The following is a 27747-nucleotide window of genomic DNA, read 5'->3' on the forward strand; positions in this document are numbered from 1 at the left end:
GAAATGGCAAAATGTTAATAAAGATAACTCACAGTGCAATGTTCTGAATGAACAATGCACTGAAGTGCATTTGAAAATGAGGGTTCCCAAATTAGTCTCATCTAGGGATGCCTATTAATATGCAGAAGCTTCTAAAAAGATTTAGAAATGACAGGACCCATCTGGGGAGAAGTTTGACACTTGCCAGTTTGATACTGCGTGCTAAGCAGAATGGCTAATGTCTATGTTTTGTCACAAGTATTTTGCTCTGGCCAGAAAGAAAAATGCTAATTTGGTTACTCTACGCAACCCCTTGGTCAGCAACTTGCAAAATTGAGGATTTTGCTTGCCTGTGGTTTCATAATTTTTCTTTGTGATGCAGGATGGACCCCAGAGCTATGGTATGGCAAACAGGGTTGCTGGGCTCTCTTAGGGAAAGAGAACCCAGAAACCTGACATACTGGCAAAAACGGTAAGAATTTCTTACAAGTCAGACTTCTGGTCTCTCTCTCTGTGCAAACTGGTTGAATGAATGGTAAAAATCACTGTTTATCCCCTGTAAACTTTTGATTAATGGAAAAAATGATTTCTGAGGCTAGTCTTAAGCTGTAGCCAATCTGGTGTGGTTTGTGTGTCTTTCTGCATGGTTCTATCATAAGGAAGAATACCTTAGGATAAAACATGGGCTTAGAACTTCATAAACCCACTGTTCAAGCCAGTCTGGCAAACTGGTCAGTAACAAACTTTGCTGCAGTTCCCTGAAACAAGCAAAAAACTGGATGAGATCTCCATTTTGTTTTATGTCCTTGGGAACTTGATCTTGTAACCTGTAACCACATGGCAGTACTTTCTTTTGGTCTCTGACATTTTACAATGGCGGTCTGGCTTAGGAAATGAGTACTTTCTGGTTAATGTCTGTGTGGCCTTTACCATTTGCTGATTCTCTTCCCCCACCATGAGCATCTTCTAGCTTTCCTTCTTATATCTTCCTTTCTCTTAGTTACCTTAGAAGATTCTAGATTTTATAAAAACTGTTTGCCACCTCTTTGAAAGTACCTCATAGACTTGTGGTTAAGTCATAACCTTAGTTCAGGCTTCTTGTTTTCACCTGTGAGGTTACTTTTGGCAAAGTTTAAAAGCGAGAAATATTGGCCACTTTGTGTGCCTAAAGTCGAGTAATAAGATATTTTAAAAAACTTTTATAAACAGTGCTATATTTAAAAGCCAGCTTAATTAAAGCAAATACTCAAGTTCTAACAGCCTGGGACACCTTGGGAAAAGCAGAGGAAGCACCACAGACCCTGTTTTGGGAAAAACCTCTGTTTTCCTCATAAAGCCTCAGAAATTAAAAGCAAATAGATCCCTCTCAAAATCTAAGGTTTTCTTCGGTTTTGCATGGTGTTAGCTGATGATTTTGAGTTATCAAGGGTATCAGGAAATGACTTTGAAGACTCCCATGGGAGATGGGCTGACTCCCTCTTTTTGAAATCCAGGTTCTGGTATAAAGATGGGACCCTTAATTTGTGGAGATCTGTTTTGCCTTCCAGCTGTGCCTGCTTATTATATTAGGCTGTAGAAACTGCATACTTTCCTGGCCCTATTCCTCCAAGGACTCCATCCTAAAGCAAGTAATCCAATTAAAAAAAACCTTAGAAACTGGTAAATGAAAAATCTTACAACTATTAGATCTTCTTCTGTCTGAGTAGTTATATATATATGTGCGCGTGTGTAATCTTTACATAAAAGAGCTCTAATTTGCTTAAAGAAAAATAAGTGCTTAAATCAAATATTTTGAAAAAATTAAAAACTGTAATGCCTTTTAGTTCCTGTAGCTTTGGTAATCTTTGGGAAATAAAAAGTTTTAAAGATTATGGGTAAAATAAAAATGTCTTCAAAATGTAAACATGTGGTCTAAATTATGCAGGTCAGATATTAGGTTTGTTAAATGCTTTAAGGTCATAAACTGCTTCTTCAGCTTTCGAAAATTGTTCAGTTAACCTATTTTGGAGCATAAGATTCTACATAAGGCCTGGGGACATGTGGAATTAGCCACATCCCTTAGCTATGCAAAGAAGTTATAAAGAAATGAGATTATATATAAGAAAGAATCTTGTATGGTAAAATCTTGTCCTAAAGTAAAATAACTGGTTATTTAATAAGACTGATGTTTAGGACAATTCAGAAAGTCCAGGCATGTTGTAGATGGTCTTTGTAAGTTGTGAAAGGATTCATGAAAGGATATTTATGCACTAAAAGTAAAAGTTTCTAACAGTTACCATTATATCATGTAATTGAGACTACTAAAAAAAAAGTTTTACATGCAAGGTGCGTAAAGAAATACATTAGTCTGTTTTCATGCTGCTGATAAAGATACACTCGAGACTGGGCAATTTACCAAAAAAAAAAAAAAAAAAAGTTTAATGGACTTACAGTTCCACATGGCTGAGAAGGCCTCACAATCATGGCAAAAGGCAAGGAGGAGCAAGTCACATCTCACGTGGATGGCGGCAGGCAAAGAGAGAGTTTGTGCAGGGAAACTTCCACTTATAAAACCATCAGATTTCATGAGACTTACTATTATGAGAAGAGCATGGGAAGGACCTGCCCCCATGATTCAACTACCTCCCACCAGGTCCCTCCCACAACACATGGGAATTCAAGATAAGATTTGGGTGGGGACACAGCCAAACTGTATCAGGAAAGTAAAAGGTGCTTTTAGTAAAAGATTAAAAGAAGTCATCAAAATGTGGATTTTCTTTCCTAAATTTAGACGGTTAAAGGATTGTTTTAAATTAGGTAAGATAAAGCTAAAGGTTTCAACAAGTTGTGGAAGGTTTGTGAAAAATTAATCTTGTAAAAAATTCTCTGTGTGAACATATTGGCCAGTTACCATCATTTTGGGTGTCAAAACTTGGTGCTAAGGCCCTAAGTTTTGGTCACATTGTAACCTAAGTGAGAATCTAACCAGAAAGGGGGAATTTTTTTTAAACAAAATTATGGGAGGCCCTTGTTTTGGACTTAGCTCATGCATTAGGCCCCAACAGACAAAACCAAACAAAAATGAAGTCACTTGTGGTAAATGTGACATTATTAAACTGAGACTTTAAGGAAACACATAGCTCCTAGACCAGAACAGACCAGGTTTGTTCTCCTAAAAACAAGATGTTCCAACATAAGGAGATACCCTCTACTCAAGTCCTTGTTCCTACCTTTGCAAAACTCACAGTTCTGTTTCCAGGGGGTTTCAAGACCAAATTAGTAATTTACGATGGTGATAGTGATAGCAATGACTAAAGTTTTGGTCAATCTCTCAAAATGGAGAAAATGACCAAAAGAGGGGAATTGTTAAATCAAGTTTAGTCTAAAGCTGCCTTCTTACATATTTAAGTTCAGCCTACAGGTTTTTCTATACATCGTGAACTATAACAAGTGGAGGTGTAAACTGACCTCAGCCAACACCTGTGCCAATCACTGAGTTTTAGCCAATAAAATGTAGCCAACTGTCCAAATTGTGTTCAAATAAGGCAAACACTAAGCTCTAATCAATCCCGTTGCTTCTGTACTTCACTTATGTTTTCTGTACTTCACTTATGTTTTCTGTACGTCACTTTCCTTTTGCTGTCTATAATTGTTGTTCCACCACATGGCTGCACTGGAGTCTCCCTGATTCTGCCATGATTCTAGGGGCTGCTCAATTCACGAATTGTTTATTGTTCAATTAAACTCCTTTAAATTTAATTCAGCTGAAGTTTTTTCTTTTAACACAACCAATATAACCATTCTATTTTTCACTTCTGGTACAGTATTCAACAAATTATATTAGATATTCAACACTTTATTACAAAATAGGCTTTGTGTTCAATGATTCTGCCCAACTGTTGGCTAAAGTGTGTTCTGAGCATATTTAAGGTAGGCTTGGCTAAGGTGATGTTCAGTAGGTTAGGCATATAACGTGTATTTTGACTTACAATATTCTCAACTTACGATATGTTTATCAGGACATAAACCTATTGTAAGTCAAGAAGCATCTGTATACATATTGTTAAACTTTAGGTTGGAAAATGCTTCCTTCAGACCAGATTTCACTACATAAAACTTTTGTATAATGAAAGACACCATGAAAGGAAAGTCATGGCAAGTTTCCTAAGATTCCAATACATACAATGATAAAAGGATTTTTTTTTAATACATAGAAAGCTTCTTCAAATCAGTAAGAAAAATGACTAAGAACCTCGTTTTCAAAAGGACCAAGAACACCAGCAAGCTCATAAGAAATCCAACTGGTCAATAAATGAAAAGATGTCCAACACCACTTATCAGAAAACTACAAATTTAAAAAACAGTGTGTGATTTTTAACCCATTACATAGGCATAAATTAAATAAATGCTGGTGAAGTATGAGTAATGGGCATTCTTTCTTTGGTTTAACATTCTGAGAGGCCAACTGTGTAGTATCTACCAAGTAATGGGCCAGGACACAACAATTCCACTTCAGTCCCATCAAGGTACTCACAGGTATGCATAAAAACAAATATACAAGAATTTAATGACAGCATTATTTGCAAACAGTGAAAGATTCTAAGCAATTAAAAGGTTCATTACTACAGGCATAGGTCTATAAATTACTACTGTATGGAATACTATGCAGCTATTAAAATAATGAGGAAGAGGGAGAGTGCTCTGTATGCACTGACATGGAAAGGTTTCAGTATATGGTAAAAAGCAGCTCATCTTAGAACAGATTTTATAGTATGACCCCACTTATGTGGAAATAGTTTGTGTGATGTGCCACTCGGTGTACATGTATTCATGAGTGCATATACAAGTGTGTGAGAAACAATGTAAGTAACTGTTCACAAGGACCCCCCCTTTAAGAAGGCAGAGGGATTGAGGGATATAGAGTGAAGGATGATTTTTGCTTTTTCCTCTATATATATACCATTCTCTGAATTAGGTATGATCATTCCAGGGTATGTTTCCTTGAAGTTTTTACACTGCTTCCTTCTATCCTTCCTGAGAATCAGATGTGTCCTCTTTAATCAGAATTGAATAAAACAGTCTGGGAAAGGTTGAGGTGAATCATGGCTGGGCTGAAAGAAATGGCCACATTAAAAATGGAAAGAAAAAACTAAACTGGAAGTCAGAAGACCAACTTTCTAGTCCTGGTTCTGTTGTTACAGTACGTAGCTAGTCAGACATGAGCAGGGCAGGACAGGGTCCCCTGCCACCACCAGGATGTCAGGCAAGCATCAGGTGATAGGTGGTTGTGACAGTGCCGCTCTAATAATTGGTCACACCTGGTGCCAGAGAACGGCAGTCTCCCAACAGATATAAACACCTGAAACTGGTGATCAGCAGCTTCCTAGTAAGATCTCAGGAGTTGGGTGAGTGGGCTCAAGCATGGGCATGAAGAGGCAAAATGGCAGAGTTTAACTGGTATATGACCTTCCTCTAGAAACACTTGACTGGTAAGGGAAAAATGCCTCAAGTGAGCACGTGTACAACTCCAATAAACACACTGTACATGCAGCCCCTCCCAAGTGCTGGCAGGCCACTGCACATGCTGATAGCCCACTCCAAGGGAGGAATCCGGGGAGAAGGACACAAGACCCCGGAAGCATGCCAACATATAAAACCCCAAGTCAAAGGTCAAACACTGCACTTGATCTCTCAAGTAACCCACTTGGCCCTGTTCTAAGTGTATTTTACTTCCTTTTGTTTCTGCTCTAAAGTTTTTTAATCAACTTTCACTCCTGCTCTAAAACTTGCCTTGGTCTCTCCCTCTGCTGCCTTATGTCCCTTGGTCAAATTCTTTCTTCTGAGGAGGAAAGAATTGAGGCCGCTGCTAACACTATCACTAATTAGCAACCTTTCTGGACATCTATTTCTCTGCAATAAAGGAGAGAGCTAAACCTGATATTCTCCAAGGTTCCTTCCAGTTCAAAGAACACATGAATACTATACATAACGATGCTGGTGTCTTGCCTTGAGATTCTAGTTTCCCAACTGAAATGTCTGAAAATACTTGATTTAAAATATTTTATTAAAATTATCATCAGCATGTAGCCACTAAAAATGGTTACTAGGAAGACTACAGAAAAAACATGGAAAACATTGATAGGATAAAAAGGAACTCGGTAAAAATGCTGGGTTCAGCATGGACACAACCATGCAAATACACGTGCATGGAATCAAAGACTTAAACAAATACACAAAAAGAAAAACAGTTACTTCACCTGTCTGATGTCTTTTTCTGACACCAACCAATTCTCCAATATCAACACCAATTCTCTGATGTCAACTGGGTGTCCTACAATTCAATTCAATTCAATTCAATTCAATTCTGACACCAGAGTTAGCATCAGACTCCAGGTTTACAGGCTCAGCCCCACAATGATAGTGACAGGAGGCAGCCAAATACCTAGGCAAATAAGGGTGGATCCCTGGTGAAACCCCACCTCAAAGCTAAAGACAGTTTAAAGCCTGAAAGCCAAGCTGTAAGTTAAATCCTTGGACCAGACTGAGAACTTATCTTCCCATTTGATGCGTTTTCCTCTGATTGATCCCTACCCTTCCCCTATTTTATATACACCTACCCTTTTCTAATTGGTTTTCTACACTGTCATGCCCATCTTTGAGTGGTGTCTTTGCTTTAACCTTTTTTGCATACTCACAAACCAATCAGCATGCACTACCCATTCTGAGTCCATAAAATGCCCCAGACCCAACCACAGGCAGAAAAACCACCTGACTGTGGGGGTGTGGGATCATCCCCACTCCCCACAGTCCCTTCTCTACTGAAAGTTGTTCCATTGTTCAATAAAATCCTCCACTCTCATCACCCTTCAATCGTCAGTGTGACCTCATTCTTCTTGAACGCTGGACAAGAGCTTGGGACCCACTGAATGCAGGTACTCTGAAACGCTGTAGCACTAGGCCTTTGCCCTCACTGGTGGACGCCAGCCAACTGCTGACTGGGCTGCTAACACACCACCATCCAACCGGCTGCAGACAGCAGAACTAAAAAAACTAATTAGCACACTAACATTCCCTCTGGGGCTCTGGGGTCGCAGGCACCCCTGCCTGGGCATCGCCACATTCCCCTTGAGGTAACATGCCTGGTCTGGCAATGGGCACTGCACAGAAGTTGCTCCTATGTTGGCACTTGGAGCTGCCAGCCAAACCCTGCACTCATTCACTCATGTGCTCACTCCCACAAGGGGCTGAGTGCAGCATGCCGAGTAGACGGGGTGCCCCTGCTGCAAGTTTGGGAAAGGGGCCAAGAAGAATCCTGCTTCAACAAGACTGCCCTCATTTTGGAGGCCAATAGCAAGTACTGGGTCCTCAGAATATCCATACATCTGACTAACTTGGCTACAAACTTCGGTGTTCCCACAATACTCCCCACCTCAAGTTTGATAATTTCCTGGAAAAGACTCACAGACCTCAAAAAAAAAATGCTGTCTGTATTGTTATAATGTATTATAAAGAATACAAATGAGCTGCCAAATGGAGAGGTATAGGTGAAGTCCGGAAGGGTCTCTAGTAAAGGGAGTCTCTGCCCCTGTGGAGCTGAGGCATGCTACTTTTCCAACATGAGGATGTGTTCATTAACTCAGAAACCCTCCAGACGCTATGGTTTAGCGTTCTTTCCTTTCTTTTCTTTGTTTTCTTCTTTCCTTTTCTTTTCTTTCTTTCGGAGTTTTTAATGTAGATTTCACTACGTAGGCATGATTAAGTAAATCACTGGACACTGGTGAATGAACTCAGTCTCCAGTGCCTCTCCTCTCCCTGAGAGTTGAGGAGGTGCTAAAAAATCCAACCCTCTAACGAAGATGTGAACCTTCCGGTGTCCAACCCCCATCCTGAAACTTTCTAGGGGCCTTACCAAGAGTCATCTCATTTGCTTAAACTCAAGTACAGTTGAAATGGGCTCATTGAATAATAAAAAATCCACATATTACTCCTATTTCTCAGGAAATTCAAAGGGTTTTAGGAGATCTGTGCCCGGAAATAGAGACAAAGACCAAAAATATATTTCCTACTATACAACTAAATATACATTTCTGGTTATACTCCACCATCTCACCAAGATGTTCTTTAAGAGTATTTCTACAATCCTGTAAATTAAAAGGTTAGATTTTTTTCATCTAAATATTCTTATATTTATTAAGTCCTCAACTATGACTATGGCATCATTTCATTTTTACATGGGTTTGGATCAAGTAAAGGTGCCCTTCCGCAAAAAAAATTTTCAGGATGTAAAAAATGGTTCCTGTAAGAAAAGAAAGGCATGATCTTAACAATGTTGCATCCATCTATACTATTTCATACTGAGAAGCAAGAGCAATCTGTTTATCAAACCCAATTACCCTTTCCCTCCTCTTCTACATGAAATGGTCACAATAGATTAGGTAGAGAGAAAGAAAACTAAATACTTTGCAAACATCAAAAAGGAGTTGAAGAAATGAGGGATCCCACCATGAGGCAGACATAAAGCCAATCACAGCTTCTGGAAAATGCAGGCTGAAATTCTTTCCAACAGTTTTTGGTGAAAGCTTTTATGTCTCAGTTATTTAAAACTCTATATTGCCTAATTATTCATAGATCAGTTCCAGCTATTTGTATCTTATATGGAAATACAAAGAGCTGAGAATAACCAAGGAACAAGGACACATTCTAGCAGGGTATCATAACTGATTACAGAGTTATAGTTGTAAACCAAAAATAAAATTTGAAGCCCTCCAACCCCTGCAACCATCTGAATGGACTCTCTCCTCAGCCACAGCACTCAAAAATTTAACCTGAACAACTAGTTTAGGCCATGATGGGAAGTGGGGATTGGACATGCCTCATTATACCCCTGCAGCATTAATATCAACATAGACCTTAAGTCTGATAAACAACTATAATCTATTCTCTCTGAAGCCTGCTATCTGGAGGCTTCAACTGCATGATAAAACCTTGGTCTCCACAACCCCTTATCTTAACCCAGACATTCCTCTCTACTGATAATAACTCTTTCAACCAATTGCCAATCAAAATATGTTTAAACCTACCTATGACCTGGAAGTCCCCCCACCCCTTCGAGTTGTCCTACCCTTCCAGAGAGAACCAATGAAAACCTTACATCTATCGATTAATGTATTACATCTCCCTCAAATGTATAAAAGCAAGCTGTACCCTGATCACCTTGGGTACATGTTGTCAGGTTTTGTGTTCACAGAGTCATTAAGACAGTGTGAAACTGGTACAAGGCTAGACAAAGCTACAGAACAGTGGAACAGAATACAGCCCAGAAGGTGAAGGTAGGCTTTTCAATAAACAATTCTGGGTAATTTGGACAGAAAAACAAATTTGACTGTATTTCAACTCATAGACAAAACAAACAGACAAACAAAAAAATCAACGCCCAGTATATTGCAGGTCTAAATGACAAATGAAGAGCACTAATGATTTTTAAAGATAATTAAAAAATATATATATTTTCATGATTGGGTTAGAAAAATAAGAAGGCTCAAAATGCCCTAACCAATAAAACCAGATTCATTAGAGTAAAACTGAGAATTTATCCTAATCAAAAACCACTATTAAGAGAGAGAAAAAACACTTGCAACACACTTAACCAAAGAGCTCAAATCCAGCATATAAAAATAACTTCTCTGCAAATTAATATGAGAAAGAGAGACAATTCATTAAAATTAAGTGACTCAAGACAGGCACCCCACAAGAGGATACGCAATGGCCATGAAAAAGTGCTCAGCCTGGCTGGTGATCAAGGAAACACCAATTAAAACCAGAATGAGCTCAAATTAGAAAAACCAAACACACCAAATGACAAGAATGTGGAGTAACCAGCACTGTCATATGCTGCTGGTGGATGTATAAACTGATAAAAATCCCTTTGAAACACTGTTTAGCATCATCTGCTGACATAGAATCCAGATATGCCCTATTACCAGCAATTCTATTTCCAGGTATACACCCAAAAGAAATGTCTCCCTGCATTTACCAAAAGGCATGTCCAAGGGTGTTCAGAGTAATGTTTGCCATTAAAAGAAAAACCTTAGCCAAATTAAGTTTAACAAAGTTTAATTGAGCAAAGGACAATTCGAGAATCAGGCAGTCTCCTGGGCCAAAGCAGGCTGAGAGACCCCAGTGCAGCCATGTGGCACAGAAGATTTATAGTCAGAAAAAGGAAAATGACATACAGAAAACCAAAGTGAGGTACAGAAACAGCCAGATTGGTTACAGCTCAGCGTTTACCTTATTTTAAACACAGTTTGAACAGTTGGCCCCCTTTGATTGGCCAAAACTCAGTGACTGCCACAAGAGTAGGCTACAGTCCGTTTACACCTCCATTTGGGTTACAGTTCACTATGTACATAGAAACCTTAAGGTTGAACTTAAAATACGTAAAGAGGCAGCCTTAGGCTTAACTTGATTTAGCAATGTAACAGCCACAAACTTTGAATAACATCAGTGCCCACCAGCATTAGAACTGGATAAATATATTGCAATATATTCATACAATGGAATACTATAGGGGAATGAAAATAAATGAACTACTGGTACATGTAGCAACATATATGATTCTCACAAGCATAACGTTAACAGAAAGAAGCCAGACACAAAATGAGTTAATTTATATTAAGTTCAAAAGCAGATAAAACTAGGCCGGGCACAGTGGCTCACACCTGTAATCCCAGCGCTTTGGGAGGCTGAGGCAGGCGATCACTGGAGGTCAGGAATTCAAGACCAGCCTGGCCAACATGGCAAAACCCCATCTCTACTAGAAATACAAATAAATTAGCCAGGCATGGTGGCACACACTTGTAATCTCAGCTACTCGGGAGGCTGAGGCAGAAGAATGGCTTGAACACAGAAGCAGTGGTTGCAGTGAGCTGAGATGGCACCACTGTACTCCAGCCTGGGTGACAAAGCGAGACTCCAACTTAAGAAAAGCAGATAAAACTAACTTATAATATTAGAAGTTAGGATAGTAGTTTTCTTTGACAGAAAGGGAAATTGTAGCAATTGGAAGGGGGCAAGAAGGAACCTTCTGTTGTGCTAAAGATGTACTATTTATTGATCTACATAGTGGTTACCTGGGTGTGTTCACTTTGCTATAACTCAGAGCTATATACTCTTGTGTACTTTTCTCTATTTTTGTTATTCTTCTATAAAAACTGGTTTAAAAAAAGAAAGTAGTGCTGCAGTAGAACTTCATATATATTGTCTTACCTTTACAATAATTGTTTAAAATTATCATTACCCTCCTTTTTAGAGACAAGGATGAAAATCCACAGAAGTAAATTATCTTGCCACATGTCACAGCTGGCACATGACAGAGCCAAGCTTCGAACTCAAGTTTAGTTGATGCTCAAACCCATGAACCCCTGCAGTAAAAGTAATGTCAAACTTAATTATGTCTTCAGGACTTCCCCGGTCCTACTTTCCTTTCCCTCTGAAATCATTTTCTATCTTTCTCATCTCAATGTTCTCACCCCTTCATCAAGTGCTTCCCTTTATCTTGGGGGGAAAAGTGCTTCCGAGTTTACCTATTGCAACTTTGGGTTTAGTTATTTCTCAGAAATAATTTGTTCTACAAAAGAAGAAAAAATTGTTATTTACAATTTCCCATTTGGTTTCTATGGAGAGGGGATCTGAAAGAGTGTGCTTTATTTGCTGAGTTAGTCGATGGCTATAAACACATGAAAAGCGGACTGAGCAGAAGGAACTAAACTGCAAGTGAAAAGGTATGATGGGGCTGTTGGTGGGAAGGAGTGGCGGGGCTGCTGGTGGAAAGGCGTGGCGGGGCTGCTGGTGGAAAGGCGTGGCGGGGCTGCTGGTGGAAAGGTGTGACGGGGGTGCTGGTGGAAAGGTGTGATGGGGGTGCTGGTGGAAAGGTGTGATGGGGTGCTGGTGGAAAGGTGTGACGGGGGTGCTGGTGGAAAGGTGTGACGGGGGTGCTGGTGGAAAGGTGTGATGGGGGTGCTGGTGGAAAGGTGTGACGGGGGTGCTGGTGGAAAGGTGTGATGGAGGTGCTGGTGGAAAGGCGTGGCGGGGCTGCTGGTGGAAAGGTGTGATGGGGGTGCTGGTGGAAAGGTGTGATGGGGCTGCTGGTGGAAATGTGTGGCGGGGCTGGTGGTGGAAAGGCGTGGCGGGGCTGGTGGTGGAAAGGCGTGGCGGGGCTGCTGGTGGAAAGGTGTGATGGGGCTGCTGGTGGAAATGTGTGGCGGGGCTGGTGGTGGAAAGGCGTGGCGGGGCTGGTGGTGGAAAGGCGTGGCGGGGCTGGTGGTGGAAAGGCGTGGCGGGGCTGGTGGTGGAAAGGCGTGGCGGGGCTGCTGGTGGAAAGGTGTGATGGGGCTGCTGGTGGAAATGTGTGGCGGGGCTGGTGGTGGAAAGGCGTGGCGGGGCTGGTGGTGGAAAGGCGTGGCGGGGCTGCTGGTGGAGGAGGCTGAAGCCAGGATGGTGGAGAGGCCGCTTGGTGGATGATCTGGAGAAAGAACACTTGGTGGCTGGCAATAGACGGAGATTTGCAGAACAGAAGAAAAATGAAGCCACCTGGATAGAAATTATGAGAAAGACGACGACTACTGAAAGATGTTTGTAAAACGTGGTGTGGAATATGGAATATCAACCTCATTCCAATCTTCCCAAAAGAGGCCTCAAAGTAGACTGAATGCACTGGTTTTATTTTCTCTAAAACCCAGTAAAACCACTGAAATAACAACTCTTAAAATAAAAATGTTTGTTCACGTACCTCCCAAAACCATTTACATGTACACCATGCATTTTACCACACAAACTGTGGCTCAATGAACGGTAGTTGAATGAACCTCACCTGAACTTTCCAAGAATCCACAGCCTAGAGGCATTTTTATTTGCTTGAAATTGCTTATGCTTCATAGCGTAAAAAATACCATTCACTCCCTTCTTTGATTCCTATTTGAGGAATCAAAAGAACAGCGTGAAACAACCAAGTGAGTTTTTGCAGATGAGTCCAGTGAGCCAGGATGGCCTCATATGCTCTGCTCTATTGTTCAGGTCCACTCACTTCAGATCCCATAATTTGTAATAACCTGCATAATTTTTTATTGACAAATCATAGTTGTATACCTTTACGACCGGGTAGATGATGTGGTGTTTTGATACAGGCATACCATGTGGTATGATTAAATTAAGCTAATTAACATATGCATCACCTTTCTTGCATATCATTTGTTATGGTGAGACATTTGAAATTTATTCTTATTTTGAAATACAGAATACATTATTTTTTACTATAATCACACTGCTGTGCAACAGATCACAAAACCTATTTCTGTTTATCTAAAATGTTGTGCCCTTTGATCAACAACTCTCCATTCCCTCCGTCTCACATCCCCAGCCTCTGATAACCATCATTTTATTCTCTACTTCTATGAGTTCAACTTTATTAGATTCCACATATAAGTGAGATCATGAAACATTTGTCTTTCTTGTGCCTGGCTTATTTCACATAGCATAAGGTCCTCCTGATACATCCACATTGGCACAACTGAGAGAACTCCCCCCCCTCCTTTTAAGGCTGATTGGTATTCCATTGTATATATATAACATAGTTTATTTATCCATTCACCCACTGATGAATACTTACACTGATTTAATGTCTTGGCTATTGTGAGTAGTTCTACAATGAACATGGGAGTGCAGTTCTATCTTTTACATATTGGTTTCAGTTCCTTTGGATATATGCCCAGAAGTGTGATTACTCGGTCATTTTGTAGTTCTATTTTTAGTTTTTTCAGGAACTTCCATATCATTTTCCATAATGGCCGTACTAATTTACGTTCCCACAAAACATGCTTCTGATCCCATGTATTTTCCTTGTTGGATCTTTAGATACTGGTACATTGGCAAAAAGATTAAAAAAAATTTTAATCCATCACTCTTCAATTTTAGCCTATCTTTATCTCCAAATTATAATTCCACCTCATAATTATTACACATAATTTATCAACAGAGTATTAATAAGTTATGTGTATCTTTCAGCAATTCATAATCTCACTACTGTCATCTGTAAAATGAGTAAGTTAAACTAAATGACCTAAGATGTTTGCAGCTCTCAGTTTTTTATATTCTAAAAACTGAGACTCTATATTTTAATCTCTTGCTTCTACTCTCCTGAGCCAAAGATCTTTACTAATATTTGCTTGAACACAATATGTGATTCTTGAGTCTCCAAGTCCGCACTTTTGATTCCTCTCCTAAAAGCCAAGCTTTAGTTCCCATTTATGTTGGGAGAGTCAGTCTCCTCTAGAGCTCCCAGCTGTGTACGTATACTAAGTGGAAGCTTAGCACAATACACTTCACCTCTAGTTTCCCAGTAAACCTTTTTCTGCACCCACAAACTGCAAGACTTTTCTGGTCTTTAGTCTGTACAGCTTCCAATTTCTAGGCTATCACAATCCAATCAACTCCATGCAAGTGATGATAGCAGGCTACAGGGGTCTATGAAAGATAGTACAATGCACAAACCCATTCCCCAGACGGTGAAAGAGAAAATTAAGATAATTTGTCTGGACACATAACTTTAAAGGAAAATCCATTGCTGACTAACGCAGCCTGTTAGCTATGAATGCAGAAATTAAAACTCAAATTATAGTAGGCCAATAAAGTAGTACGAGGTGTTTATAGCTCTCTTTGACTGATAAAGCAAGGATACCTGACTTACCAGGAAGGGTGGCAAATAGCTCTCATTTTATAATGAAGTAAATTAAAATGAGAAACAAACCAGAAAATAGGTGGATCTTTATTAAATTGAGGAATGGGTTATTTCTCTATTTAATTTAAAATACTCTAAATAGGGATGTTTCTGAATTGCTCCTAGGTTCTGAGGAAAGATGTGTCTCCTGGAGAGGCCACATGTCTTGACAATTTGCTTACTTTCAATAACTACAATGTATTGTGCTAAGTTCTCTTCTCTACAAAAGCTATGGTCCTCACACTCAGCAGGGCAGTACATCTGCCATTCCCCAGCCCCAGGCCAGCTCTGAGATGCTTCAGGTAGAGAGAAAAGCTTTTCCAGATGCACATTGAGAGAGAAACCACATATGCACAATTCAACTCAGAAAGCATGAGTGTTTTTCTTCAAACTTTTTTCTTTCTCTTTCTGTGAGTAATTCAGTCACTGACAGTTCCCTAAATGGTATCATTTTAATTCCAAAAACATTAACCTCACTTCCCCTGAGGATTTTGAGATGCACATCATGACAATGTATTTTTTAAATGTCTTAATAATGAGAAATTTCAGGCAGCCCTTCATAATGCAACATAGGAGATGGAGGCGAAAGGAAGCCCAGCTTTCGGTTGAGTGTTCGGAACAGGTTCTCCCTCTGAACCTCCAAGTGCCCACAGATGGCTGTGGGGTGGGGTAGAGGGCCTAAAATATATGTTAAAGTCAGTGTCATGTTTTCTTCTGTGCTTTCTATCATTGCTAGATTTTAAAGGAATCTAAAAATATGAAGAATCACTAACCACAGTAAAACTGAGGGAAGGTACCACAGGTCAGTCCAAATGTGTCCTTCACCCAGTCAAGCCCTGGCCCTGGGGAGAAAATCACCTGCAATAAAGCTAGCGTGCTCGAGTCACTAGAGGTTTAGGAGCACATTAGATTTCTAAGAAAAACTAATCACAAGAAGCAAATCCATACCATGTATTTATCTTTTAAAACATATGCCAGGGAAGATATTTAGAAAAAAATACAAGATATATACATATATACAAGTATATATTTATATGTAAATAAATACAATATATTTAATTTGCTGAATGTCAAGAAACTTTGAATAGTTTTATAAGACACGCTCCTCGTGAAGTTACTGAACATTATCATTCCTACCTCACATTGATTTATAAATTAATACAATTCCAATAAAAATTCTAAGTTTTTCTAGAAGAATGAATATATAAGGAAATCCAAAAACATTTTTTAAAAGTATGCAAAAGAAATGGAACCGCCAGATTCTGAGATGTATTGTAATGCTACAATAAGATATAGTATAATATACAAACATATCAAAGACAATAGAAGGCCCCCAACAGTCCTAAACGATATAGAGGAAATAATTATTCCAAAAGTCTGGTATGGAATTAATTAGCAATTTAGAAAAAAAAGTTGTCTTCGATCTCTACCTCAGACTGTATACCAAATTAAATTTTTCATATGAAATGGAGTGACAGAAAGAGAGAAAAAAAGAAGCAGAAAGAAACTCTTTAAGAAATGTGAAAACATTGGTAAACTTAGATCAGAGAAAGTCTTTTAAGTTAAAGAATTATCAGAAATTATATAATGAAAGGACAGATTTGATTATGTAAATATTTAAAACTTCCACACATCAGAAAACACAGTAAAATTAAAAACAAATGATAAAAAGTAAAATAACAGTTTCAAAAATGGTAGTTTTTAGGGATAGGTATTTAGTAAGAAAAAACAACTATGGCAATATGGTAATATACATCAGAAACCTTAAAAAGGCATATACTCTTATGTATAGCAATTCTACCTATAAGCATTTATCCTAAGATAAAATACTTACAAAGACTTACAGTACTGTTATTTATAATACATCATGTATAACTCAAATAAATTTTTATAATTAGTAAAAATCATTTAAAGAGTTTAAATAAGAACAGTAGGCCAGGCGCGGTGGCTCACACCTGTAATCCCAGCACTTTGGGAGGTCGAGGCGGGGGGATCACGAGGTCAAGAGATCGAGACCATCCTGGCCAACACGGTGAAACCCCGTCTCTACTAAAAATGCAAAAAAAATAGTCAGGCGTGGTGGCGGGCGCCTGTAGTCCCAGCTACTCGGGAGGCTGAGGCAGGAGAATGGTGTGAACCTGGGAGGCGGAGCTTGCAGTGAGCCAAGATGGTGCCACTGCACTCCAGCCTGGGTGACAGAGCGAGACTCCGTATCAAAAAAATAGTGATAATAATAATTGGAAAAGAACAGTAGTCTATAATGATTCAAATTCTATTTTTATTTTTCCACATTAAATTCATAGGCCTAGTTTCAAAAGTGACAACAGTTTCTCTGAAATAGAATCATAGAAAGTTTCTTTTGCTTCATGATTTTTCCGGGTATCTTCAAATTTTACTTTATTTTGTAATGTAGGGGAACATTTAAAACCTTATGAGAGATTTTCTGAGATCAGTAAACAAATCCTTCACATTAAGATGAAGTAGTTTTCTACAGAGCAAGCCTCGAATAATAGCTGTATATTTTCTATGAACTTATTATACTAGAAAACATAACCCTCCCACAGGATGATAATAACAGAAGCTTGTCTTTGTGCCCTTGTACTAAAATCCCGTGTCGTGTGGTATGACAACACGAGCATGTCTGTGCAGATTCTTCTCCAGGAGGGCTTTAAAAGTCTCTCCGCCCAGGGCCTGCTGGGCGCCCATGGGGGCAGCATAACTGTGCAGGGGATCTTCTACGTGCCTCTCCAGGTCTGTGCCCTTTCTGGGCCCCGGTGACAGGCCTGAAATGATAGCCTCAAGTGGCTCCCAGTCTGCTGACTTCTCTTTGGGTTTGGCCAATGGGAATGACGATGAGGGACCAGAGAGTGGGATGAGAAGAGATCAGGTTGTGTGCCCTCAGCTCCCAGCCTGGCATGTCACTATGGACCGGCGGCACCTCCCTGCTGAGGGCTGCGGGTCCTGCCCAGCAGCTGCCTCCACACCACTCAGCCTCCCTCTTAAGTTCTAGTTTTCCATAGCGGCTTCTACTCTTGCCCCTTCAGGCCTGGGTGTGGTAAAAGCTTCTCCTTGGTACTGGCCCCAGAGTAGCGCTCTCTTACTGCTTTTTCTAAACCCCGTCTGTACCTCTGTGAAAGGTCTCTAATAAACTCTCCTCAAATCACTCCATTTGAGTGCCACCTGATTCCTGATTAGTATGACCCTCATTGATACAGTCATATATGTAGTTACCCTAGAGAAAATAAAGTTAAGTGCGTTTGGACTAAACAAAGCAAAAGGAAAAAAGTGATCTAATGTGGTTTAGGAAATTTTCCATTCAAGTTTGGGTTAAACAGAAGTTTAGCCCTATGCTACTTCTATGCTTCAATTACCTAGAACATCCTTATGCTTTCTTTACTGCTGTGTCTGAATTGCTCTGCTCAGATGAAACAATCATTTTCCACCCTTATGCTGTTCATTCTTACACAATTATGATTTTTGGAAAATCAAATGTGGGAAAGAAGACTTAAATTGCTATACATATTTTCATTAAGGATATGAGTTTTCATCGTGTAAGTCAAACACCACAGAAAGAAAATGCTATGAAGTAACCAATGCCCTGCAGAATCATAAACAGCAACTGTGTAAATGAAAGCTAGAAATCATCTCAAGATTCAACTGCCAGTGTGTTCTCAATCACTGGAGTAATTTGATATTATGGAAAAACCTACTGAACCACCCAACTTTGATCTGTTCATGTCTATCAATGAACAGGAATGGAAAGAAGTATTTTTCTATAACCAGATAGATAGATAGACCTTAATGCACACATACACCTAATAAAAACAACAAATATAAGCCACGTATAGGTAATCTCCAAATATCAGGAAGAAGGCAGAGAGGTTTCATGGATATATATACACACACATCCAATTCTCAATATCTTACATACCCATCCTCTAATGCTTTGGTGTCATTTTACAGTTCATGTGAAACTTCCACTTAAATAGTAACCATATCTAGATTCCCATTTCATTTAAATAAATTCAAGTAAAGTTCCTAGGCAGGTTTCCAGAGAGTTGGGTTGCTTTAAAGTTGGCCGTGCATTAAATAAAGCTTTGTCTCACAAAAGTGAACGAGTAACTGATATGGTATCTGTACATTCACTCTGCACAAGGTTCCTTTATCTCAAAAGCATTACTCAAAGACAAACAACAAATCAGATTACAGCTCTAGAGAACCATACTCTGCCTCTCCTAGCAACACTGCCAGCTCACAAAATTGTATGAGGACCAACCACCGGCTTCCTGAGGGATTTGCAATCTACCTTCTCCATCAGGTCCTCCAAGGTTCTCCTACTTCACACACATGCCCCTTTTCATTCATTCCACTCCATTCATCTTTCATCTTTCAGAGGCTCTTTAACAATAAGTGTGCAAAGGTTCACTTTAACAGCAAAACCAAAAAGAAAGCCTTCAGCATTACATTTTATAATGAAATAAAACCCCAAATTCTAAGCTAGAACTAAAAGCCATTGCAGGAAGAGATTCCTTCCCGGGTCCCTAGCTTCCTTTCACATTACCTGCTTCAGTGTACTTCAGTCCCACTTTTTCTTCTGTGTCTTTTGTCTTTGGGGGTGGCCAGACAGCTTGAAGTCTGCCAGGAGTCCTGTCATCCTGCTCAGTCGGGCTGTGGTCAGGCTGTTGAAAGAGCAGGCAAATAATAAGTGGAATGTAGTCAGAGCCGATTAATTCCTGAAAAATGACATGCTAAACCTAATTCTGAAGTTAATTTTAATGGCTAGTTGCACATTGCTCTCATTCACTAAAATTGAGATATCTCACTATAGTGTGACCCTTTTCCAGAAGTGTAACGTGATCAGTTGAGGTGAAAATTTAAAACTACAACAACAAAAAAACCTCAAGGCTAAGTATGTATCACACAACCCTTAAAAGATTATTTTTATTATATAATTATTTGAAAAAGCACAAATATACTTTGACCTGAAAGTACAGACATAAATGTACTACACTGATGTGCATTTATGGGAATGTTTACCAATGTATCCCGGACTCCAGGATTATTTAACACAAAGACTAATTTCAAGAACATCAGTGGTAGACCAACACACCCTTTTTCAAACATTCCACACTGCTAATTTCCTTTTATTCCTATAAACGAATGAATGAGATTTGCCTTCATATTCCAGTCATTTTTATATGGGTTGATTTTTACAACTAGGAGAATGTTATATTGTGCTTGGTTTTTTAACTGCAGTCTGAGAAATTCTGCCAAAGACTTTCATTTTTAACATTTTAATTGAATATTTTAAATATATAGGAGGAATGATAGTCATACACTGAATTGATATTAAGCAAGAAATTCTATTTATTGTTCTTCTGATCGTTTAAGATCTACTGGACAGGTACTTGCTCATCTTTATAAATTACCTGAGTTAGTTTTCTTTGAGTAATAACAGCGTCTATTAATTAGATGCTTCCCATGCACTGCCTTTGTTTAATTCTCATAACAACCATATAACCATTTTATTTTCCTCATTTTGCACATGAGGAGATTGAGGCTTGGAGATTATCAAGGTTACCCAGCCAGTAAATGGCAGAATTAGAATAAAAACCCAGGTCTCATTCTAAATCCAGTGCTCTAAATCTGGAAGCCTTCCAACCAATGTGGAACACTCTAATCACACCACAAACACATATTTTGTCAAATGGCAGACTTTCAAAGGAACGATAGACTTTCTGCGGAGGTATAATTAAGGGGTGAGGAAACCCTGTAAACCTGGGCTATACTGCCATCTTGCATCATTTCCTCATGCTACCTAGTTTTATAATAAGTGCATTTACCATCAACGTTTAAATTCACGGTGACAGTTACCCTTTCCTACCTGCACATCTTTGTGTATATCCCTCTTGCAATATTCCAGATAAAAATCAGGACGCATGAAAAGCACTTCTGGTTAACTCCATACTCCTTACAGGGTAATATAATTTGACTATAATCCTTTTTCAACTAAAAGAATCACTAACAGGCAACTAGGATTCACTTTGGGAGGAAACCTGGAAAGAAATACAGCAGCACCATATTTTATGTTAAAATGCAAAACCCAATTCTACATACACTTTTGGAATCAGAGGGGCCATCCGCTGGCTTAGAATTGGACCGTTCAAACACAGCTCTTAGCGACTCCTTCTCATGTCTCATCTTGCGCTTGAGAGCTTCCAGCTCAGAGGTGTCAGCTGTGGTCCCCTTTCTGGGGGGCCGGATGAATAGGGCTTTAAAAGCCTCCAGGGCTGTCTCTGGCGACTTTGGCTTGACCTCACCACCCTGGGTTTGTGGTACTCCAGGGCCGCTCTGGCTCTCTTGGTCAGCATTGCAGCCCATCTCTTCTCTCCTGGGCGACTCAGGGTCTGCTCCCTTCGGTTCAGTTTTGGGCATGTCAATGTTGAGCAGCAGAGAGAGCTGCTCCAGGAGAGTGGGAGTGGCCTTCGGATCAGTTGCTTTCTTCTCACTCTTCACTGTCTGCGGCCCTGCCTGCACTAAGGACTTCTGCACAGGCTGCGTCAATTTGAGCAAAGCTAAGTCCCCATCCTTTGGTTTAATTTCCGTGATGGTCTCTCCTCCCTCAGCGGTAGCCCCCTTCTTCAGCACACGAAGCCCACTGAAAAAAGCTGGAAGTTGGAATGACTTCTCTCCAGAGACTTCTTTTTTAGAAGAGGCACTCTCAGTGACACCAACACTCGAATTCTGGTTTGTTACTGCAGGTAGGTCTTGGGACCCTTCTTCTCCCACCTGGTCCTGGCTGGGGCGACGCTCTGTCTGAAGACCACCGTTGCCAGCTTCCAGTTTGCTGCTCATCTCAGGTGGAATCCTTTGAGGATCTTCTGCACAGAGCTCTGCACCATTCATTTCCCCAGTGACAGTATTTTCCCTGAAACCTCCTGGGTTTTCTTTGGACTCCTGAGATGGCTCAGATAAAACAACACTAGGGGACTTTGGGCCATTGGTGCTGCTTCCCTCCTCTGGCTCCTGGCCACCATCATCAGAGTCAGAATCACTGGTGGTGTGCACCAGGGTCCCACGAACACAAATGACATCGTCTTTTGTCCCTTTCAAAGTAGACAGTGGAAGCAGCTCTTGAGCAAGGAGAGATGTCCCTGCTTCTTTTCTCTGACTTCCCTTTGATTCTGTCTCCACCCTTGCAATTTTCTCATCATTTCCGAGGTCAGGTGAAACCCGAGACCCTGCTTCCTGTGGATCCAAGCCATTGCTGGAATCATCCTGCTGAGATGTGGGATTCACGTCTAAACTATGGAATGCTTTCAGCACAGCATCTTCCTCTTCTGGATTCACAGATTCTAATTTACTCGTAAACCCAAATAGGGATTTCATAGAGAACTTACTCAGGATCGACTGAGCCACTTCAAGTCCGGCTTCTGGTTTTGCTGGTTCTGACACATCACTGCCATCCAGAGAATTATCAATGTTCTCCATGTCTCAGTAATGCCCTTGGTGGAAGTTCTGACTTGTGTTACCTTCTCCTGCGCTCTCAGTTTATCCACTCCATCTGCTCTTAATTTACAGGACAGAGAGCAACAGGACCCGGGAGTCAGGCTGTCAGCCGCACAGCAAACACACTTGGTCTCTTTCGGGTCACAGTGCCCTCCTTCCGGTTTGTGTGATGATGTGTTCCAGGGCAACTGTGAAAAATCTGTGGAGTCTATGCCCAGAAGCAGCCGAGGCTGCGCACCTTACTACACACGGACCAGGGAGGCTGCTCTTCTGAAACTTCCGTATTTATTCCCGGGGACAAAAGCCTTTTTGTCATAGGGAAAGTCAGCCTGCCCTGTAATCCCAGCCCAGGACTTCACGAGGAGCTCCGCCCCAGGCCGGCGGTTCTCCTGGTGGCATTCAACTTCCTCATTGGCGAGCAAGTGAAGGCTTCTGAAAGTGCTGAGCCGGCAAGCTGATACTGAGGGCACTTAGCCACTGCCCAGAGCAGCCTAAGGGAATCAGAAGTGAATCAGCAGAAAACAACTGAAATACTTCTGACACAGGCCTTCTTTTTCATCTGGATTATGATCAGAGAGGCCTGGGGCATCCAGGCCAAAAAACTAGCAGTACACCCAGATCAGCAGCCACTTACGAAGCCGCAATCAAGGAAACAAATGAAAGAAAGCAATAGATCATCTCAAAAGTGCCTAGAACTCTCAAAGCAGTTAATTTACTGCCCTTGAAGCTTTTTTTTTTTAAGTGCTTTCTTCCGCTTCCCTGCAGGTTTCATCCGGAATGCAGATTTTAGCTCCTAAAGCCCGTGAGGGAAAACCCACACGACTGGTTTCAGATGACTGCTGTTTTAGCTCTGCCCTAGCTGTCTCAGTGCTCTACAAACAGGTATTAGGCAAGCACACCCACCACACCCAGTGTCCACCAGCAACAGGGTGGCAGAGTAAACAGCCCAGGCTCCGCAGGAATGATTACCCTCTACACTCCCTGTGCCAACCGCAGGCTTCTTTCTGCTCAGCAGCTGTGACTTCCTGGCTGCCTTAGAAATCCTGGCAGCAGCAGGACACGCCTCTCCCCCTCTGGTGTCCCAGCCAACTAAATGAAACCTGGCATGACACAGTGTAACACACAACCTGCCCTATTAGACAAAACAATTTGAAGATCCCCAAGGATCCACGTTCTCCTAAAGGGCAAAACATCTGAAAAGTCTCTATCAGTCAGATCTCTATCACAGACCCAATTTGTCTCAACAAAAACAGGACAGACAAAACAACCTCCAAACATCAGCCCAGTGTAGTTTCTACCACTCTATTTATATGCTGGGAAACTGGCAACAAAGGATGGGGGTAAAAATTGCAGCCCTGTTTCCTAGCTGCATAGCTGCCTCTTGGGACAGCTCCCTATCTACCTGAAGGCCTCAAGTGTTTTCCAAATCCAGTCCCACTCAGCAGGCATGCAGTGAGTGCCTGGGATGGACAGGACACTGTTCTGGTTGGAGAGGCAAGTCAAACTGGCTGAACAGTAATTGCCATCTCTGTTTGAGCAAAGGTCCAAGAAGAATGTGGTCAAGTGTTAAACACAAACAGTAATTCCTTCCGCAAAATGGAAATGGTAGCCATAAGGAAAATGACAGTCTTGCTTTATCTGCAGGAGTGGGTGGCTGCATGTCACACATTGATAACTTGAGCCATGTTCTTCAGTACTAAAAACAATCTAAGCATCAATACTGAGAAATTCTGATTGCAAAAATACATTTCTAGCAATGTATTCAAAAGGAACGCTCACACAGATAAAAACGCATCATTGCATCCCATCAACCACACTAAGGGTAAGTAAAACACTTTCTAAATCTTGATTTGATCTTGTGTTTTAAACAGGTACTTCTCTGTTTGCTCCTGATCATAGTATTTTTGGGAATTATTAACTGAGGCACACTTAATCAAAAAGCCACCAGGACACTGCAGAAAAATTCAATGGTGTCTTTTAAGTCTAAGAACAAGCTTCTTGTCTAGAGGAAATACCCATTGATTAAAATCAGACATCTGCTTCTTCAAGATTGTAGAAAGAAGAAATGATCACAACAGATCATAAGATCAGTCTTTTTTCTTTTTTCTTTTTTTTTTTTTTGAGACCAAGTTTTGCTCTTCTTGCCCAGGCTGGAGTGGAATGGTGCAATCTCCGCTCACCACAACCCCTGCCTCCCGGGTTCAAGTGATTCTTCTGCCTCGGCCTCCTGAGTAGCTGGAATTACAGGAATGCGCTAGCACACCCGGCTAATTTTGTATTTTTAGTAGAGACAAGGTTTCTCCATGTTGGTCAGGCTGGTCTCGAACTCGTGGCCTCAGGTGATCCACCCGCCTCGGCCTCCCAAAGTGCTAGGATTACAGGCATGAGCCACCGCGCCCGGCCTAAGATCAGTCTTCTTACGAGCAATGCAGATCATCCAATTCTAATATGGCAGGGGGCAGTGGGAGATGTCACGTATTTGGTCTTTTTTTTTTTTCTTTATGAACTGAAAAGACTCAATTTCTCAGACATAACTAATTATTGATTTCTGGAATAAGCTTCCAGGCCCCTCTATAGATTTGGGCAAAATGGAACAGATGCTGGAAGGGGCTACTGGCCCTTCTGCACCATGGCATGGAGCAGAATTATAAGGTTTCAGTATCCCCTCAATACTCATAGATGTCAACACAATTTCATGGAAAGTGGGTCAAGTCTTTGGTCCCAGGAGATTATCTGATTTCATCCCCTTGGCTCTAGGTAAGTAAGGTATTATTAGGCCCATTTTTAAAGGTAAGCAACCATAGCTGAGAGAAGGTAACTTGCCAAACTTAACACAGCTAGTAAGTGGGGAATAACATCATCTAAGATTTGAGGGTTGACCATGTGCCAAGCACAATTTTAGGTGCTCCACACGTATTAACTCACTTAATACAGATAACAACCATATTATGAGTTGTTATTATTATTATTCTCTTTTTCCTGCTAGAGAACCGAGGCAAAGAAAGATTAAAAGTCTTGCCAGTCCACAGAAACAGTGGATGGTGGAAGTATAATGTGAATCCATGCAGGCAGGCTCCAGCATCCACACTTTCAACCACTCTTCGAAAGCCCAGAGGCTCCACTTCCTTCCCGAATAGAAGACCACACACAGCGAGGTGCAAAGGTTTCAGCCCAGTTCATTAGTGGTCTTTAACTGGGATGTGAAGTATACTTTATCCTCTTAAATGACACAGAAGACAAACATCACCAAAAACAAACAAACAAACAAACAACAACAACCTTATACTGAGGATGACTGTTCTTTTCTTTTGCATAACTTGGGGAAAAATCTACAAGTTTTCTTAGGAAAAAATGGAGAGAGAGGAAAGAAAAATCAAGCAAAAATTCCAGTAAACCTAGCTGGCCTATCTATCTACCACAGAAGAGACACGGAATCCTCTGGGCTCAAACACATCAAGGTTTTCCAGTTTGCCCCTACCATTCTCCTTCATTTATGAAGCATGACTTCTATTAAGAAGACTTCTTCATCCAATGTCATTAATGAGCACCAACAATGAATGAGGCTGTGAGGACATAAGAATGAAGACAGCCCTGCCTTCCACCTCCATGAAATGTGTAGTTTAGTTGGAGATCTCTATTTAGAAAGAGGAGACTCTTGTTTACAGACCATAACCAAGGACTTTATCCCCCAGGTTCAGTCTAATAGTAATAGCTAGACCTAAAACAATTTTGAATGAAAGCCAGCAGTGACCATCTAAATATGAACACGACTAAGAGGAGCACGAGTAAGATTCAAAGAGATCTTTTGAACACGGACTCTTTCAAGCCACTGGTTCTCATGACCATAAAAAATGTTACCACTGCTGGTCACTCAGGGAATGAGAGTGTTTCAGATTGTAACATTCAAATAAGCAACCTACAAATTCAATCTAAATTGGTCTTGAAAAATGAATCTCTTTAAAGCTTTAACATTTTCAGGGAGGAAAGTAATCGCTTCTCTTGGACATTATCTCAATATCTATGTGCTGAAATAAGCACCTATTACACAAAACCAGCAGAAGCGAAGGCTTTCGTCCTTTACAACCTACCTCAACTGATTCTCTTTTGTCCTAACCTCAAGACACACAAACTCTCTAATTGCCACATCTGTGCAAAAATGATCTTCACCAAAACAAACAACCAACCTTATACTGAGGATGACCATTCTTTTCTTTTGCGTAACTTGGGGAAAAATCTACAAAAAATAATCTGTGCCAGATTAAAAATGATCCACCTCAGACAACCCAGGTTTGAACTGTATGGGTTCACCTATACAATATGTTTTCAACCAAAAGAAGATGGAAAATGCAGTCTTCATGAGATGTGAAACCTGCATATATGAAAGGTTGACTTTTCAACTTTTCCTGTAAGTGGATTCCCAGAGCCTACTGTGGGACTTGGGTATGAGAGGATTTGGGTATATGGGTATCAATCTTCCAAGCAGATGGAGGGACAACTCTAAGTCAAAGGATACATGAAAAATAGGTAGCATTTGACCTACAAGATATTCTGTTATAACTCTTTGTTAAAAACAATCAGTACCTAGCTACTTAAAAATGTGAGCATAGTATTTGTGGAGAATTTACTAGCAGTGAATTCTTCATTTCTCCCACCTCACTGTCCTCTCAGCTGTACACAGATTGAAGCTGGAGCCAACTGTACCTCATGGCAAAAAGAACATCAGTCTAGGCTGGGCACAGTAGCTCGTCAGGAGTTCAAGACTAGCCTGGCCAACATGGCGAAATCCCGTCTCTACTAAAAATATAAAAATTAGCCAGGCATGGTGGTGGGCACCTGTAATCCCATCTACTTGGGAGGCTGAGGGAGGAGAATCACTTGAACCCATGAGGTGGAGGCTACAGTGAGCCGAGATGCACCCCCTGCACTCCAGCCTGGGCAACAGAGCAAGACTCCATCTCAAAAAACAAAAACAAAAAACAAAAAAACAGAACATCAGTCTAGTAAGTGGACACCTAGTGAGATAAGAATAATTGCAATAAAAGGCACATTATCTCCTATAGGCAGTAGAGCCTAGCTCCTTGACTTTCCCAATATTAGGAAATCAGCAATAAAAATTTTTAAGTATCATTTTGCAAAAATTGGACACTGAAAGAAACTTCCCTAAGGGCCCCCTTACTCTTTGTAGCACTTCTCGCTATTACTCAGTTTGGATAATTCATCCCCACATTCTCAACAGACTTCAGAAAGGCAACGTGAAAGTAAAGCAAACAGGATCGCATCTCACTGTTAGGCTACTTAATTGTCATGATTCTCCTTGTCCAACTTATTTCAAGTTCTGGGCCTGATTTTAATGACAAATTGCTTCTAGCTTCCCAAAGTAGTTCAAATAGCTTCACGTGAAAACTGTTTGAAACAAAAAGTAGAAAGTGTAGTTAAATGTAGTAAGGGTAAATAAGAGTGAGGAAACTATTTCTGCAGGTGAAAAAAGTTAAGAGCAATGTACTGGGAAA

At 40.6% G+C, this 27747-nt stretch overlaps 1 protein-coding gene across 7 annotated transcripts in view; it reads right to left on the reverse strand.

Annotated features, from left to right (window-relative positions):
- Positions 1 to 27747, reverse strand: part of FMN1 (formin 1) — a 430759-nt gene that overhangs the window by 282722 nt on the left and 120290 nt on the right. For 5 of the 7 annotated variants that reach the window (XM_063794664.1, XM_063794663.1, XM_054667316.2 and 2 more), the window contains one exon: positions 19290 to 19407. The exons of 1 other annotated variant lie outside the window; for it this stretch is intronic. In XM_063794664.1, coding sequence (XP_063650734.1) covers positions 19290 to 19407 — 118 coding nt within the window. Of the gene's footprint in view, positions 1 to 19289; positions 19408 to 20845; positions 22510 to 27747 lie in introns of those variants that run through there. One more of the 7 variants, XM_016927883.4, reaches the window with a different exon arrangement.

This window comes from Pan troglodytes, chromosome 16, assembly GCF_028858775.2.
Source record: "Pan troglodytes isolate AG18354 chromosome 16, NHGRI_mPanTro3-v2.0_pri, whole genome shotgun sequence".
Classification (NCBI taxonomy): Eukaryota; Metazoa; Chordata; class Mammalia; order Primates; family Hominidae; genus Pan; species Pan troglodytes.